The sequence below is a fragment of the Polyodon spathula genome, chromosome 18 (assembly GCF_017654505.1).
Source record: "Polyodon spathula isolate WHYD16114869_AA chromosome 18, ASM1765450v1, whole genome shotgun sequence".
NCBI lineage: Eukaryota > Metazoa > Chordata > Actinopteri > Acipenseriformes > Polyodontidae > Polyodon > Polyodon spathula.
This window is the reverse complement of record NC_054551.1, coordinates 27,180,338-27,194,249: the sequence shown is the minus strand read 5'-3', so window position 1 is coordinate 27,194,249 and position 13,912 is coordinate 27,180,338. Positions and strand designations below refer to the sequence as shown.

The following is a 13,912-nucleotide window of genomic DNA, read 5'->3' as shown; positions in this document are numbered from 1 at the left end:
CGCTGTGTGGTTACAGTAGTCGAGAAACAGTAGCAGCCTATTCTGACATTGCATGATTTGGGTGTCCGGTTGCTTAATTGCTTTTAGGATAGCTTGCCTGTTGTTGTACCTGACTTGGGCTGTTGCATGACTTGGGCACTGGATCCATTGTAAATATGGTGGGGTCTTTCAGTCTCAATTGGATCCTTGCAGGCACCTGGATTCTGTGTGTGTGTGTGTGTTATATCGTTTATAGGTTGTTTTCTGTCTGTGTTTTTATCGATCATTTTCAGTGCCTTATTTGAATAAATGTGTCCAAATGTTTGGATGTAGGCTTGTCTTCAACCAGGTCCACCTGGTTGTGGGTGTTGTCGTTGGTTCCAGAGAAGGAGTGTAATAGAGCCTGCTGTGTTAAACTGTATTCCTGACCAGTGTCTTCATTACACAATTTTCATACTGTACAGTAATGTGTAAAATAGAGCAGCATGATTTAATTTGTGTTACTGGTAGACTAAAGGGTATTCATTTGATTTTACTACTGTATTTAAATGTTTTTCTTTTTTTTTTAATTGGACAACTCATGTCTCCCTCTAGACATGTCCGGTTTAGAGGGAGGCCCACTGGAGGTCCACTGACCAGGGCCCACAAAAACCTGCTGCCTTCTATGTGTAGATGGAGACCTACCCTGTTTCACATTTTCAGCGAGTTGACCTCAAATTGGTATTATAGAAGGATTAAATGAAGTTTTAAAAAGTATAATCTAAACAAGTGGTGCTAAAAAAAAAACATTTGTTTTCCTGAACTAAATCGCTGTAAACCTACATGGCAGACTTCTAGTCTTCATTTGATTGAAGTTAAAGCTACAATTAGAATGTAAAATATACATTTATGAAATACAGCATGACAGTGAGGCTAATAATAGCTTTCGTTCTGAGAATATAGGTCTCGCTGCCTGACAACCGCCGCAGTATCTCTAAGAAGAGAGGAAATTGATACCATAGCCATAGTCATAACCTTAACATTAAAAGTATAAGCACCAGATTTCACAATTCCAATTAGGCAATAGTATCAAACCATGAGCTTTTAATCGCTCTGCTGAAATTATATTACTGTCTCAAGTGATATTAGATTAGGCAAATGAATATGGTGTTATTGTTCACCTTTTTATTCTTATGATATATTTACTTTGTAAATACAGTGCTTTTGGTTATTTCACAATGCAATGGTTAAGGCATGGTGACATTATCAGCCCACTTCTTTGTGGAATGGTTATTGAAGTTTCCACCAGTAGTTTAAGCCCTGTTCCATTTGATTTATTAGGAGTGTTCTACCTGGTTCATGCACTTATGGTCTGACCTTTAGGTGTTTGGTGTTTGACTTGGCAGGATGGAGAAACTGGGTTGTTACAGGAGTGCTCTTCACTGGAAAGAAAGAAAAAAAAAGGAATTTGGCATCAACTGGACCCGTTGAATAAAAGACACAAGAGTTATCTGTAAATCACATCACGTCCATATGCTCTGGTAGTGCCATTACAGTGTAAAACAGGTAGAGCTGCAAAGTGGAAGTGGAACAGTGTAAAATAATTCAGCGTTTCACTCGGGTATCTCCAGCCAACGCATTCTTTAATGAGGCACATTTTAGACTTCTGTGGAATTTCACAATTGTATCTTGATGCTTGAATGTGACGGTTGACAGTGGGACTCAGATATGTTTCTGTTTTATGTGTTTGAAATGATACTCCAAAGTGCACAGTTTGTACCAGAAAGTGGAAAATCAGAAAATCCTGTACTGTAATACACTGCTGATTTCTATATATATATATATATATATATATATATATATATATATATATATATATATATATATATATATATATATACATATTACTCTCCAACAGAACATTATCATCTTGTGACCCCTGGTGTCAATTGAATGCATTATTTATTATACAATATGCTGAATGTGGGGTGGAGGTCGATATTCCATGTAGTGCGTATTACATTTTCAAAAAGCACTCTACTGTAATTTGTAATTTAAAACAATACAAAGATTGCTAAATGATTCTGCAGAGACATGGCATAAAGCAGGATTCGTAGTAAGCATTATTTTGGAACAGAAGTTGTGCTGTAGGCAAAGCTCATACTGTATTAAATGCATTTTGAGCATTCCAATTTTGTGAAGGCTTTCCAAATGTTTCAGTTAAAAAGTTTTGCCTTGAGCCTCGACACTCAAGAGAATGTGTATTTTAATTCACAGTTCGGTGAGTTTGCTTTGGAATCCAGTTAGTATGTTAAGACAACATAAATAGGCACTAGTTTATCACTACAGTCATACTTTTGAGGAGTATTGCACTGAAACATAAGGCAGAATTATCTGTGGAAGACATCCCGACAAAGATAAGAGAAGAACCCCGAGGTTCATTTCACCTGAATCCATTGAAAAACATCACACTGCAGCTGCAAAATAATCTTTGCAGAAATAAACCACTTTTAAATACCCACTTTACTTGGCCACCCCCCCCCCCTTTAAACCCCCCCCCCCCCCCCCCCAAAATAAAAACCCCAAACAAACTACTACTAACATCTGCCTGAATGTCACTCGTACATGTTTTCATTCATCTAGAAAACCCCTTGTCAAATTCTGATGAAACTTGCTCATGACATTATTTAACATAATCTGAGGAACATGGAGGCACCCTTTTTGTCTGTCTCTCTGTCCATAGTCACACAACTCTTTAGTTACATCTAGAGAAGTGCTTGTTCAATTAGGATGAAACATAATACTTTAGCACAAGCTATTGAGATTATCAAAATCTGGGGATCTATGCTGATGTGAAGGTATGTGTCCATCTGCTTGTACGTCACTTTTATATTTTTACATGCGCATGCCATGAATATAGGTCAGGGAGACTGACATGCTTGTTGACAGTGTTATACCTATGCCTTGTAAGACCAACAGCATAACAGTAAACAGCTGCGAAGGGGAATTATATTTCGCAGTGGCTATTGGCACAGCAAATACATGCTGATAAGCTGTTGAGCTGAGAGTCAGGGTAGGCTAAGGGTGGATCTGGAGGTTTCCATAGTGCTGTTTATTTGAGCTGTTAATCTCTTTGCATGACTGAGTGGCCGGTTATCTCACTGAACCACCCTCTTGCTTTTGCACAATTATATGAGTAAAGAGAATGGAGAAACAAATGTTTTTTTTGGGATTTTTTTGCCCTAAAACAATTATGAGTCATTTTTAAATGTTTCAAATCCTGAAGGGAGGGTTTTTAGTTTAAAGTGGACCTTTACAGAGCTGAATAGACAACAGAGGTACATCTTTGGGGATTTAGCTGTTTTCTGATTCAGAAACAGTGGCTGTTGTAGACTTTAACATGCCTTCCTCTGCACCCTGGTTAATTAGTGCAGTGGGCTGTATTTCAGAAATATGGGCTTACTTGAGACCCTGCAATTTGAACCACAATGTTTTACAGAAACATAAAGACAACTTTTAAGAGTTCCCTTTGTGGTCTCCTTTCCTTTTTTTTAGATACAACAGTGGGATCTATACATATGCCATGTAATATGCTGGAGCCAGTTATATTTTTTTATTGTTCAGCATTGCTGTTGTTCAGTATACTGCAAGCATGAGATGTTGCATATGCATATTTTTTTTTTGCTGACATTTTGATTAAAATAAATGAAATACAGAAGTAGGTAGCATTATTCTTGCACTTTCTTTTTGTCGAATTAGTTCACTGCAGTTCCTCTTGGATGCAAAAAGATATGCAAAAACATAGAGTGCCAAACAAGGGAAATAAGCTGTTCTCTAATTAAATTAATGAAAGAGGGAGAAAGCAAATCTACAGCATTTAAGTGGTCTACAAATTATGTTGCAGAGGTTTGTAGCACAGGTCTTTTGTAACGAACTGCCCTTCATCGAAGTACAAATTTATACCAAACAGCAAGCGTAGCACTGCTATAGCAGCATTGTATTGCATTAACAGGGTGGATGGGCAGACCTATTGTACAAAAACATTCAATATCGATCTTATAAATCAGTGACCAACTCTACCACTCATTACTACTCTAAATTCTGTACTAGTGTGTTATCATGGACATTTTCATACTGTCTGGAGCTCACGTAAGGATTAACACTGTACTGTTTATACATGTTATTTACTGCAGTTCCACTAACAATTAAGAGAGATTAAATAATTAACAATTAATGAAATGTTTGAAGAGAGCAGTAAAGTTAAGTTAAATGCTGGTTCTAAAAAAGACTAAAGAAACACACAAAATGACAACGCAAATGATAATTTTTTGATAAAGGGACACGCGCTATTTTAAGGGGCACTTATTAACTGTTTACAACTTGCACATTGAGACGTTCATAATTCATTGTAATTCTTTTTTTTTTTTTTTTTTTTTTTACTTCTTTACCTGATTCCACAAATAGACTGGTCCTTTGTATCCTGTATGGTATTTATGCAACACCCACACATCCAGTAAGTCTCCTATGTGTATGGAGTAAAATTATTGAAAATGTAGGTGTATGTAAATTGATTTCCTCTTTCAAGTTTATATTGCACACTAAAATGTTAAACAAACCTTGCTGGAACTTCCATTAACAAACTACTGTTTTACATTCTACAGTCATTGAACATTATTCCAGACTGGTAAGGGTTACAAGTTCATGAAACCACATCATTCCTTTAATAGTGTCTTGTTATGTAAGATGCTACAGTATGTTACATGGCACTTGAATAGAACTGAAAAAATTGTCAAAACTTAAACTACAAATGGTAATTAATTAATTTGGTTTAAGTATACAGGTTGTATCTGTGATATATAAAAAAAATAAACAAATCCCTAAAAGTACGCTAAGAGTGCATGCAGCCATACTGCCTTATTGCTTGTACTCAATAAATAAACAAACACATCACAGTATGTGCAGGCCTTAACAGCTTTTTTTAAATTTTTTATCCAGATTTACATTTGGATCCAGGACAGACAATCAATTTTAATAGCACTGTGGTTTTATTGCAACCTTTACAGCAATCATTTTTCATTCACTTAAGGTTTTGGCAGCCAGCTTTGAGTTACCTTGACAACACAAGACACTATATGCAAACATATTGGCACTGAAAGTGTTAGAAAATGACACCAAACACAGGCGATCCTCGGGTTACGACGCTTCAACTTACGACGCAGGGCACTTAGATCTCTTTTGCATTATTACCCTGCTTCGACTTTACGACATCAACACGACATTCTCCACACGGCGAGACATGGGGTCCGAACTGCTGTACCTGTCGCGGTCGACCTGACTTAGTCTAGCAGGGTTTTTTTTTTTTAATGCATGTAACAGTTTTTTAAATTTATTTATTTTTTATTTTCCGTTAACAGTGCCTGATAAGAGCAGTTGACTCAAAACTAACCCTAAGCTGTGAACTCTTCAAACGATGAAGGGTTTAACTTCAGGCGATCGTATTTTCCGCTAGGAGTACCACATACCCACTGAAACGTCATTGGAAAGCCCTGAGGCTGTACTTAAACAAGGTGCCAGAGTAGTATAAATGCCAGAGTAATATGCGTTTAACCACCGGGCTGAGTGTAAATAGTTAAATAAATATTTGCATGAGTACAACATAACGGGTCATTTTTGTAAAACTATATTATCTGGCTGAAGAGTCAGGAACGTAACCCAAATTTATAACATTGTTCCTATGGGAAAATGTGCTTCAACTTACAACGCGACTTTCATGAACCAGTTGTATCTCAAGTGCGAGGACTGCCTGTACTAAGAAATGCTGATCGCAGCATGTTCTAGTGTAATTTGAACAGCGACTCCCGCATGTATGATTCTAAAAAGAGAATTCAGCATAATATAATAGAATGATCATAGTCATATTCTAGCATTTGTATTAAATACATATTTTACTGTCATGTAAAGAAAAAAAGGTTATCATAGGCACGTACAGTAAATTTGTGAAAGCTGTGAATCCAAAATTCATGAAACTACTTCCTGTGGAAAACGGCTGCTGGCTGCCCCTAGACTTAAAAAAAAAAAAAAAAAAAAAAAAATATATATATATATATATATATATATATATATATATATATATATATATAAATTTTTTTTTTCCTGGTACACAAATGGTTCGACCACTTTGTGTACAGATGTGATAATATGTATGTATGTACGTCCTGTGAAAAGAAAAAGCACTATTATACATAATGACATTCACTTTCACCCAAATATTGAAAAACAAAATGTTTTTTTTTTTTTTTTGGGGGGGGGGGGGGGGATTATGCATGAACTTATAGTTAAAGTTTGAATAAATTAGGTTAAAAAAATTGCACTTCAGGATAGTACAACCATCGGTTAAATGGATTTTGTGCAGCACTTACAACTTGATTTAGTTGGTGAATCCCTCCATGAAGTGTATTCTGATAGCTTAAAAACTGTGTACACCATCGTGAGGGTGTTTAATGGGCATGGTACTGTAGTTCTGACGCTAGGTTGTTGGGTTGCAGCTTATCAAGTGTTTCAGTCAATATGAGAATGGTGCCATAGTCGTGTTTGTGACAATTTAAGGTTTTAGACTAGAGCGCCTTTTTACAAAACTGCCTCATTTATCATGCTATGGCTCTTTTATTCCTGAGACAGTTAGCATTACTAATTTTAGTAGTGTGCTGCCTAGTGGAGAATGAGAAAACTGCACCCACATAAAGAAGTGTGTTTCCTGTATAACAGAATCCATAATATTTTTGTTCTCTGGGTTTTCTAAATTTAAAAATATCAGAATTCTATGGAGAAAATAAATAAAGTGGGGATGTCTTATTACTTCAAATTTATTTTCTCTGATTATAAAGTTAAGGTGTGTGTGTGTGTGTGTGTGTGTGTGTGTGTGTTTGTTTAAATGTTGCCATCTTTAAAACTGTTAGAGATGTATTGCAGGTAATATTGATCTGCTTTTCTAAGATTAATTTGTATGTTGTTTCCTGTCAAGCTGTACAACCTTTTTTTTTTTTTAAATAGAAAGCCGTTTGTAACCAATATGTTACTAACATATTTGTAATCATTTAAATAATATTCTATAGTCACAAAATATAAGTGTAAAGTAGCATTTTACAATGTTTATGTTGACTGCATTTTACAACCCTTAAAAAACAAATAGAATTTTCTGCCAACAACCTTGCTTTGAAAACCTGTTATAACACACCCACAATATTGTTATTTTCTTTCCAGAGAGTGAGCTGCAGTAGTCAGTCATTTCAATAGACATTATGACATTTCAGACAACTGTTCAGTGATTTTCTTCTCTTTTCTTTAGGTTATTGAGACCTTGTCACGGCTTTCTCACACAGTTATAGCACAACATACAGGAATAAGGTAGGTGTCAACGAATTGTAAGAACAGTGCATATTATTATATACATAATGCTAAAAATAGCACACAGGATTTGTCAAAAAAATGTGACATGTTTTTATTTATTTCATACCTTTTTAGAGTAGAATGGAATTACTGTGGCTTCATGTGAATAGCATATCCTTAATACGTTTCATACTGTATTATTTATTTATTTAGTATTCATCTTTAAATTATTAGTACTTTCAATAATGTTACATACCCACATCTTTTACAGCCAGCCATTTTTGACACATGAACCAAACAACAATAATAAGATAACATCAAGGCCTCATTCATGTTTGCACATCAGATTACATGCGTTCAGTGGCACAGAGGTGTAAATGAGGTCTTCTTGAGGTCGAGCAGAAACCATTGTGTTTTTCTCCCTGCAGGCCGTTTCCAACAGAAGAAAGTGTGGGTGACGAGGATATCTACAAAGGCCTAGATGAGTTAATCGAGTATGTATGAAATTGTAATGTTATCCCTAAATTAAAAGATTACAAAACAGATTAAAAACATGCTTTGGTTATATATTGGTAACACTAAGGAGACTGCAATACCCCTCAACCATCACACAATTATAAAGAAAACTAGTAAACCCTTTAGAAATCCCCATATTCAGGAGGGACCCCAGTGGGTTCACTTTGGGAGATGCGTTTGTTACCTTTTGATACTCACTGTTTATGATAGATATCTGGATAAAATAAACAGGCCCACAGAGCTATAACTAAATAGCTTTGCTTTCATTTGTTTGCAAAAACATTATTACATTGAGGTCTTCACTATAATTACCACCCCATTTGGAATTAGTGGTTTAGGAATAACCATACAGTTAATTCCCATAAAATATCAGACATAAACGCTAAACATAATGAAAAGCTTCCCAAAGGTGGAGGGCATTACCCCCCCCCCCCCATTCTTTTGGATTTGATTAGCTGCAGCCCTTCAGGGGGGTGTAGAACATATTAGACTATTGCAAATCTCTGGGTGACAACAATCTGTTGTCCAGGGTAGACACTGCTGACAAGGCAGGCCTGTAGCTACTTTCAGTCTGTCTCTGAAAGTTCAGGCTTCTTGGCCACGCATCAGGGTTCTTTCATTAGTGCCAACAGACAAAGGCAGAAAAGACATTGAGCAGTTTCTGTACCTCCTATCTGCCCTGTAGCTCTTTAGGGTACCTCAGGGAAAAGATGGTAGCCACTGAAACAGGCACAATCTGTTACACTGTGTCGTTTCCCTTTGCTCACTACCCATTTCTGTCTGATTGTGGTGCATTCGCATGGTACTGTACAGTCAAGTGCATGTGCAATTACAAAATTAAACTTTGTGAGAAAGTATTGTTTGTTTCCCCTCTTGCTGATAAATGGAAAAGGCTTTGGATTGCTGTAGCAGTTTTTATCTAATACTGACAAAGAAGCACTGCCAGCAGCTGCACTGTGGAGCTGACAGGAGCCTGCTGTACTGAAGAGAGTGTGACAGATTTGGACTGTGCTAACAGATAAGGCAGCACATTACTCTAGAATTACTTGAGGGGATTTGTCCTGGCTGAGGAATAGAACTTGTGCTGTCTGGGCCCGACTCTTTCAACAACTGGAAGGGCATGATGAAGAACATTGAACTTCGTGTACAAAGCAATACGAAACTATACAGAATTGTCAGGAATTAATATGTCCCTTTAATGAACGAAGGTGTTTGGCCTACATATGGGAATGTGAACAAAGTACAAATGCATTTCCCCTTTAAAAAACAGCATCATTACAATTCAGCCATTGGAAAGAGATATATACTGTAAAACTGTCATTGCAATTACAACTAATAATTTAAAGTGAATTTGACCATATGATTTAGCTGCTTGTGTGGCGAGTGCTGGTTTTGAAATACTGAGAAACAACACTCCAGTCTTTCCCTCCCTCCAAGTGGTATACCTATGGATTCAGACACTGTTTTTTTTTCTCCTGTAGTGAAAATGGAGTAGAAGACGAGGAAGATCTGTATGACTGTGTTTATGGAGAAGATGAAGGAGGGGAGGTGTATGAAGACCTGATGAAGGCTGAAGCTGCACCCCCACCTGTATGATGTTCTTTATTTCAATATTATCTTTTATAGTTCATAAACTGGTCCATTGCAGTTCCCATGAGTGACCTTTAGGAGAGCTGTTGGTTGCCTTTACATGAGCATGTACTGTACATTTGTTGCCCTGCAGCCAGCTATTCCATTTTTATGCTATGGCAATATCTGGTCACTAGATGGCGATGAATGCCAAACTAAAGCCACATGTGTATGCTTGTGGCAGGCAAACAAATAAATAAATAAAAGGAAAAACAATCTCTTGATATTTTCAAGAATGATTGCAAATGTAAAAAGGGAAGGTGACACAAAATATATTTATTTTTTTAAATATGAAGCTAGTGTGTGTGTGTGTGTGTTGATTCAAATATGCAATTCTGTGAATTGTAAAAACCAAACTTAAATAACTAAATGTAGCATGTAATAAATAATTAAAATTCTGCACTGGTGAGTTTTACTGAGTCTTGGTGCTTTTTCTGGAGACAAAACAACTTCACAGGCTTGAAATGTGTATCTGCAAAATGAACACTGCCTTTTTTTTTAAAATACAGAAACAGGCTGAATCTGACGTTCGCAGCTGCTGTCTTCAAGAAATCAAACAGACAGAAGAGAAATATACTGAGACGCTGGAGTCGATAGAGAGAGTACGTACAGCTTGAAGCCTTTACTGGTGTTTTCTTTTTCACTGTATGTCTCTCAAGGACAGTTTAAAGAACAAAACTAATATTTCGGATTTTTGTTTCTGCAGTATTTTCTGACTCCACTGAGAAAATTTGTATCCGCCACAGAGATTGAAAAAGTATTTATTAACGTTCCAGTAAGTATTTTATTTGTGTGTGTGTCAAATAGCTTCATCCATTTCAGCTGTTTGCTCTGGAATTCTTTATTTTGTGACTGATAAATCCCTGTTTCCTGAAAGTTTTGTTGAAGCCACTCACTTACAAGACATAAATCAAGAAGAAGTGTACTTAATATTTACTAGGAATGTACTCACGACAAACTATAATTTCTTAAACATGCCAATACAAGGGTAACGTCAACACCACGTGTTTGTGATGGAAGTACAATTTCAAATGGTAAGCACAGCAATAATGCACACAACACAGAAAAACATACATAATTTAAGAAAGTATATGGTTTAGCACAATTTATAAAAGAAATATACCCTTAGACGTAGATTTTGCAGTCTCTTTTTTGGTCCAGCCCTTTCTTTAAATTCGGTTAGAAACTATCTGTCTCTTGGAGGGATAATTTAAGACAGCAAACATCTGCGGCAACTTAAGTCTGTGGATGTCTCACTATGGACGAATTTACAGCAACAAATGTTTGCTCATGTTAGCTATCCATATACTGTGTATAAACTGAATTGAATAATTATTCACATTTTGCAGTATGAACATTTTTTTTGATAAAAGCAACATTTGTGAGTATTTCTTGCCAGCAAACATTTACTGTTTTACAGTATTGTATATTTAAAATGTTCATGATTTTGGTGAGCAGGCTTTCTATCCACATTTTGCGCGACATTTTGTTCAGTTTGTTATTTTTTCAGGGCTATACGGTCAATGTAATGTTGTTTCTCTAGCATATAACTGAATGCAAATCTAGTATTTTGTGGTAGTGTGAGCTCAGAGAAGGCTTTGAATGAAGTCACTCTCAATAGTCCTAGAATAAGCTTTGTTACCATCCCATGGTTCATATTTATAAAAAATAATCCTGTCTCTCAGATGGTTTGTCGTTAGAGTAATGTCTCAGAGGCTTGTCACACACTGAGCACAATGTCATAAAATGAGCACAGCGGGTGGATTATACACCTCAGGAAACAAACTTCTGTAAGAAAAACAAGGAGGCAGAACAGAAACAATATTTTGGTCTCATGTTATAGAAAATGGGTTTGTAACAGGCAGTGAGACTAATAGATAATTTGCGACATAATTACCATAGAATGAAATGCGCACCAATGAACCAGGCAGACGTGTCACTTCACTCAGTCATTTAGTAGCGTGGTTTCTTTTGTTACCCGTCAAAGGGGCTGTAAGTAGGGTTTTCTAATAGCTTGTCTTATCATTACTTTGTGCCTGTGTCACTTGAACTGCCTCGTCCTTTTCATATAATTGTTTTCACATCAGTTCACTCAATCAAGTCGCTCATTTAACAAGCATACAAAATGTCTTAATATATTCTATGTGACATTAAAGAATTGGATGTGCATACATTGCAATACATTTTTTCATTTTATTTCAGGAACTTGTGAAAGTCCACAAAAGCCTAATGCAAGAGATCCATGACTCCATCTCAAACAAGAATTCCCAGAACCTATACCAAATCTTTATTAACTACAAAGAAAGGTATTGAATATTATATTGCTTGTCATTACTATTTAAATGTATTTAAATAGAGAAATGCATATACCAATACCATATAAGAAATTATAGGATGACTCCTATATTCATAGTATCACAAAACAATCAGTCAGTTCACTTACTTAGCCAGGTAATTATCATTTGATAACATTCTCAATTCGATGTTCAGGCCTAGTAAGGTCGCATTATATTTGACTTCACCTGTGGTGAATACATTACTTGATGGCAATAATTATTATTATTTATTTTTTTTGTCTTTGTAGTTCTCTGCATTTTCCCGTAATCAATTAGCATAACGCCCAACACAATATAATGATAAGTAGCTAAAGCAGTCAATGGAAATATGCATATGCATGCATAATATCAACAGTGAGCTGAAGTTACGTTATTTAGATCTATCTATTATATCCATCATCAGGGTTACTTTTAGGAGTAATTGAAATGAGAGCTAATAATGGACTCTTAGCCTTGTGTCGTGTAGTATGTTTGCGTTCATCAGTCGAATACACTGTTATCTGTTGAATTGAAGACACATTTTCAACGGTCTAGTGTATATTTCTAAGATAAACGCCCCATTCTGAGGATATTGCATAAATGTTTATGCTGCAGGATATATTCCTTTCTTCATTGTGCTCTTTACCGTTAGATTGCTCATCTATGGGAAGTATTGCAGTCATGTAGAAACAGCCATAGCCAGCTTGGACAACATCTGCAAAGAGAAAGAAGATGTTCGGTTAAAGCTTGAGGTAATATACTGAAACCAAACTGGCTCCTACAAAAATTAGCAGTAGTTGGTAGTTAGTGAGAAGTCTTGTGGGAAGATAATTATGATCTCCAGTCACCATCATGTGGCCAAAAGCAGCCATTACAATTATATACGTGGTTCAGTAGAATATTGTTATAAGAGCCAAGGTGTTGTTCACATCTTTAAAATAGAAAGCTGTTGTTCACATGAATTTATTGATCATTTTAAGATCACATTTTATTGCCTCATTTTATGTAATTGTATTTTTTTTTTTTTTGAAAGAATCAAACATGTCACTTATCGATTAGAACTTTTCTCAAACTTTCTTCAACAAGAATTAAGAATTATTTAAAGTGGAATGCAAGCATATTGCTGTTGTAAGCAGCACACTGTGAAGTCAGATTATCAAAGCTGTGTTTAAGACAGTGAAAGAACAAAGAGTATCCACAGTATAGTATATGGTTATGATTTTGTGTGCTAGTAGTAATACATTGATTTTCTCCTAGGAATGCTCAAAGAGGGCAAATAATGGGAAGTTTACTTTGCGAGACCTTCTGGTTGTCCCAATGCAGAGAGTTCTTAAGTATCATCTGCTTCTTCAGGTAAACAGTGCACAGATTGTGCATAGTGTGCAAACTCTATACTCATAAGTAACAAAGAATAAAGTAACACTGGTATTCCTGATTTCAAATGAAGGCTCAGTTTTATTCATAAATATAATCTATTTTTTTTTTTCTGGTGCCTATGACAACAACTGTAGTTGTTTGATTACTAGTTTTGTAAAATTAACGTATTTCTCCCTTAAAAAAAAAATTAAGACTGGAGTAAACTCTTTGGAAATACATTATGACTTGTTAATTCATCATGATTAATATGTACCTTGTTTCTAATTGGGAAACAATAAAATATTAAACATTCCCACAGAAAGAGCTTCTACACAGGTCATGATGGGCCCCATTGTCCTCAAGCAAGCGGATTGCAGCCCAAATTAGACCAAGGAATCTTTTGCTGTTTCTGATTCCCTTGTCTGCTGTTTTGTTCCACTCTTCACCACTAATTGGCTTCTGAAATAAAAAATAAATAAAAAAACAAACAAGCTTCAATGCAGTCTATTATGGTTGACATTATGTGTTTGTTTTCATTGAACAGGAGTTAGTCAAACACACTCATGATCAAACTGACAAGAGTAATTTACGAATGGCCCTCGATGCCATGAAGGTAAGAACCCCTGTGTACACTAAATGCAGATTTGTTTTTGTGTGCACTGTATGACCTTTTTGTTTAATGTGCCAGCTCTGTATTTTATGAATTCATGTCTCTCCCATGGTTAATAATAAAAAAAAAAACTGCTGATTTG

General features: G+C 35.9%; 1 protein-coding gene across 2 annotated transcripts in view; it reads left to right on the top strand.

Annotated features, from left to right (window-relative positions):
• The window catches only part of LOC121330988 (guanine nucleotide exchange factor VAV3-like), a 68,574-nt gene that overhangs the window by 27,205 nt on the left and 27,457 nt on the right, over window positions 1-13,912 (top strand). For both annotated transcript variants that reach the window (XM_041278050.1, XM_041278049.1), the window contains exons 3-11: window positions 7,304-7,362; window positions 7,773-7,838; window positions 9,342-9,450; window positions 9,999-10,091; window positions 10,196-10,264; window positions 11,692-11,795; window positions 12,457-12,556; window positions 13,062-13,157; window positions 13,705-13,773. In XM_041278050.1, coding sequence (XP_041133984.1) covers window positions 7,304-7,362; window positions 7,773-7,838; window positions 9,342-9,450; window positions 9,999-10,091; window positions 10,196-10,264; window positions 11,692-11,795; window positions 12,457-12,556; window positions 13,062-13,157; window positions 13,705-13,773 — 765 coding nt within the window. The remainder of the gene's footprint in view (window positions 1-7,303; window positions 7,363-7,772; window positions 7,839-9,341; window positions 9,451-9,998; window positions 10,092-10,195; window positions 10,265-11,691; window positions 11,796-12,456; window positions 12,557-13,061; window positions 13,158-13,704; window positions 13,774-13,912) is intronic.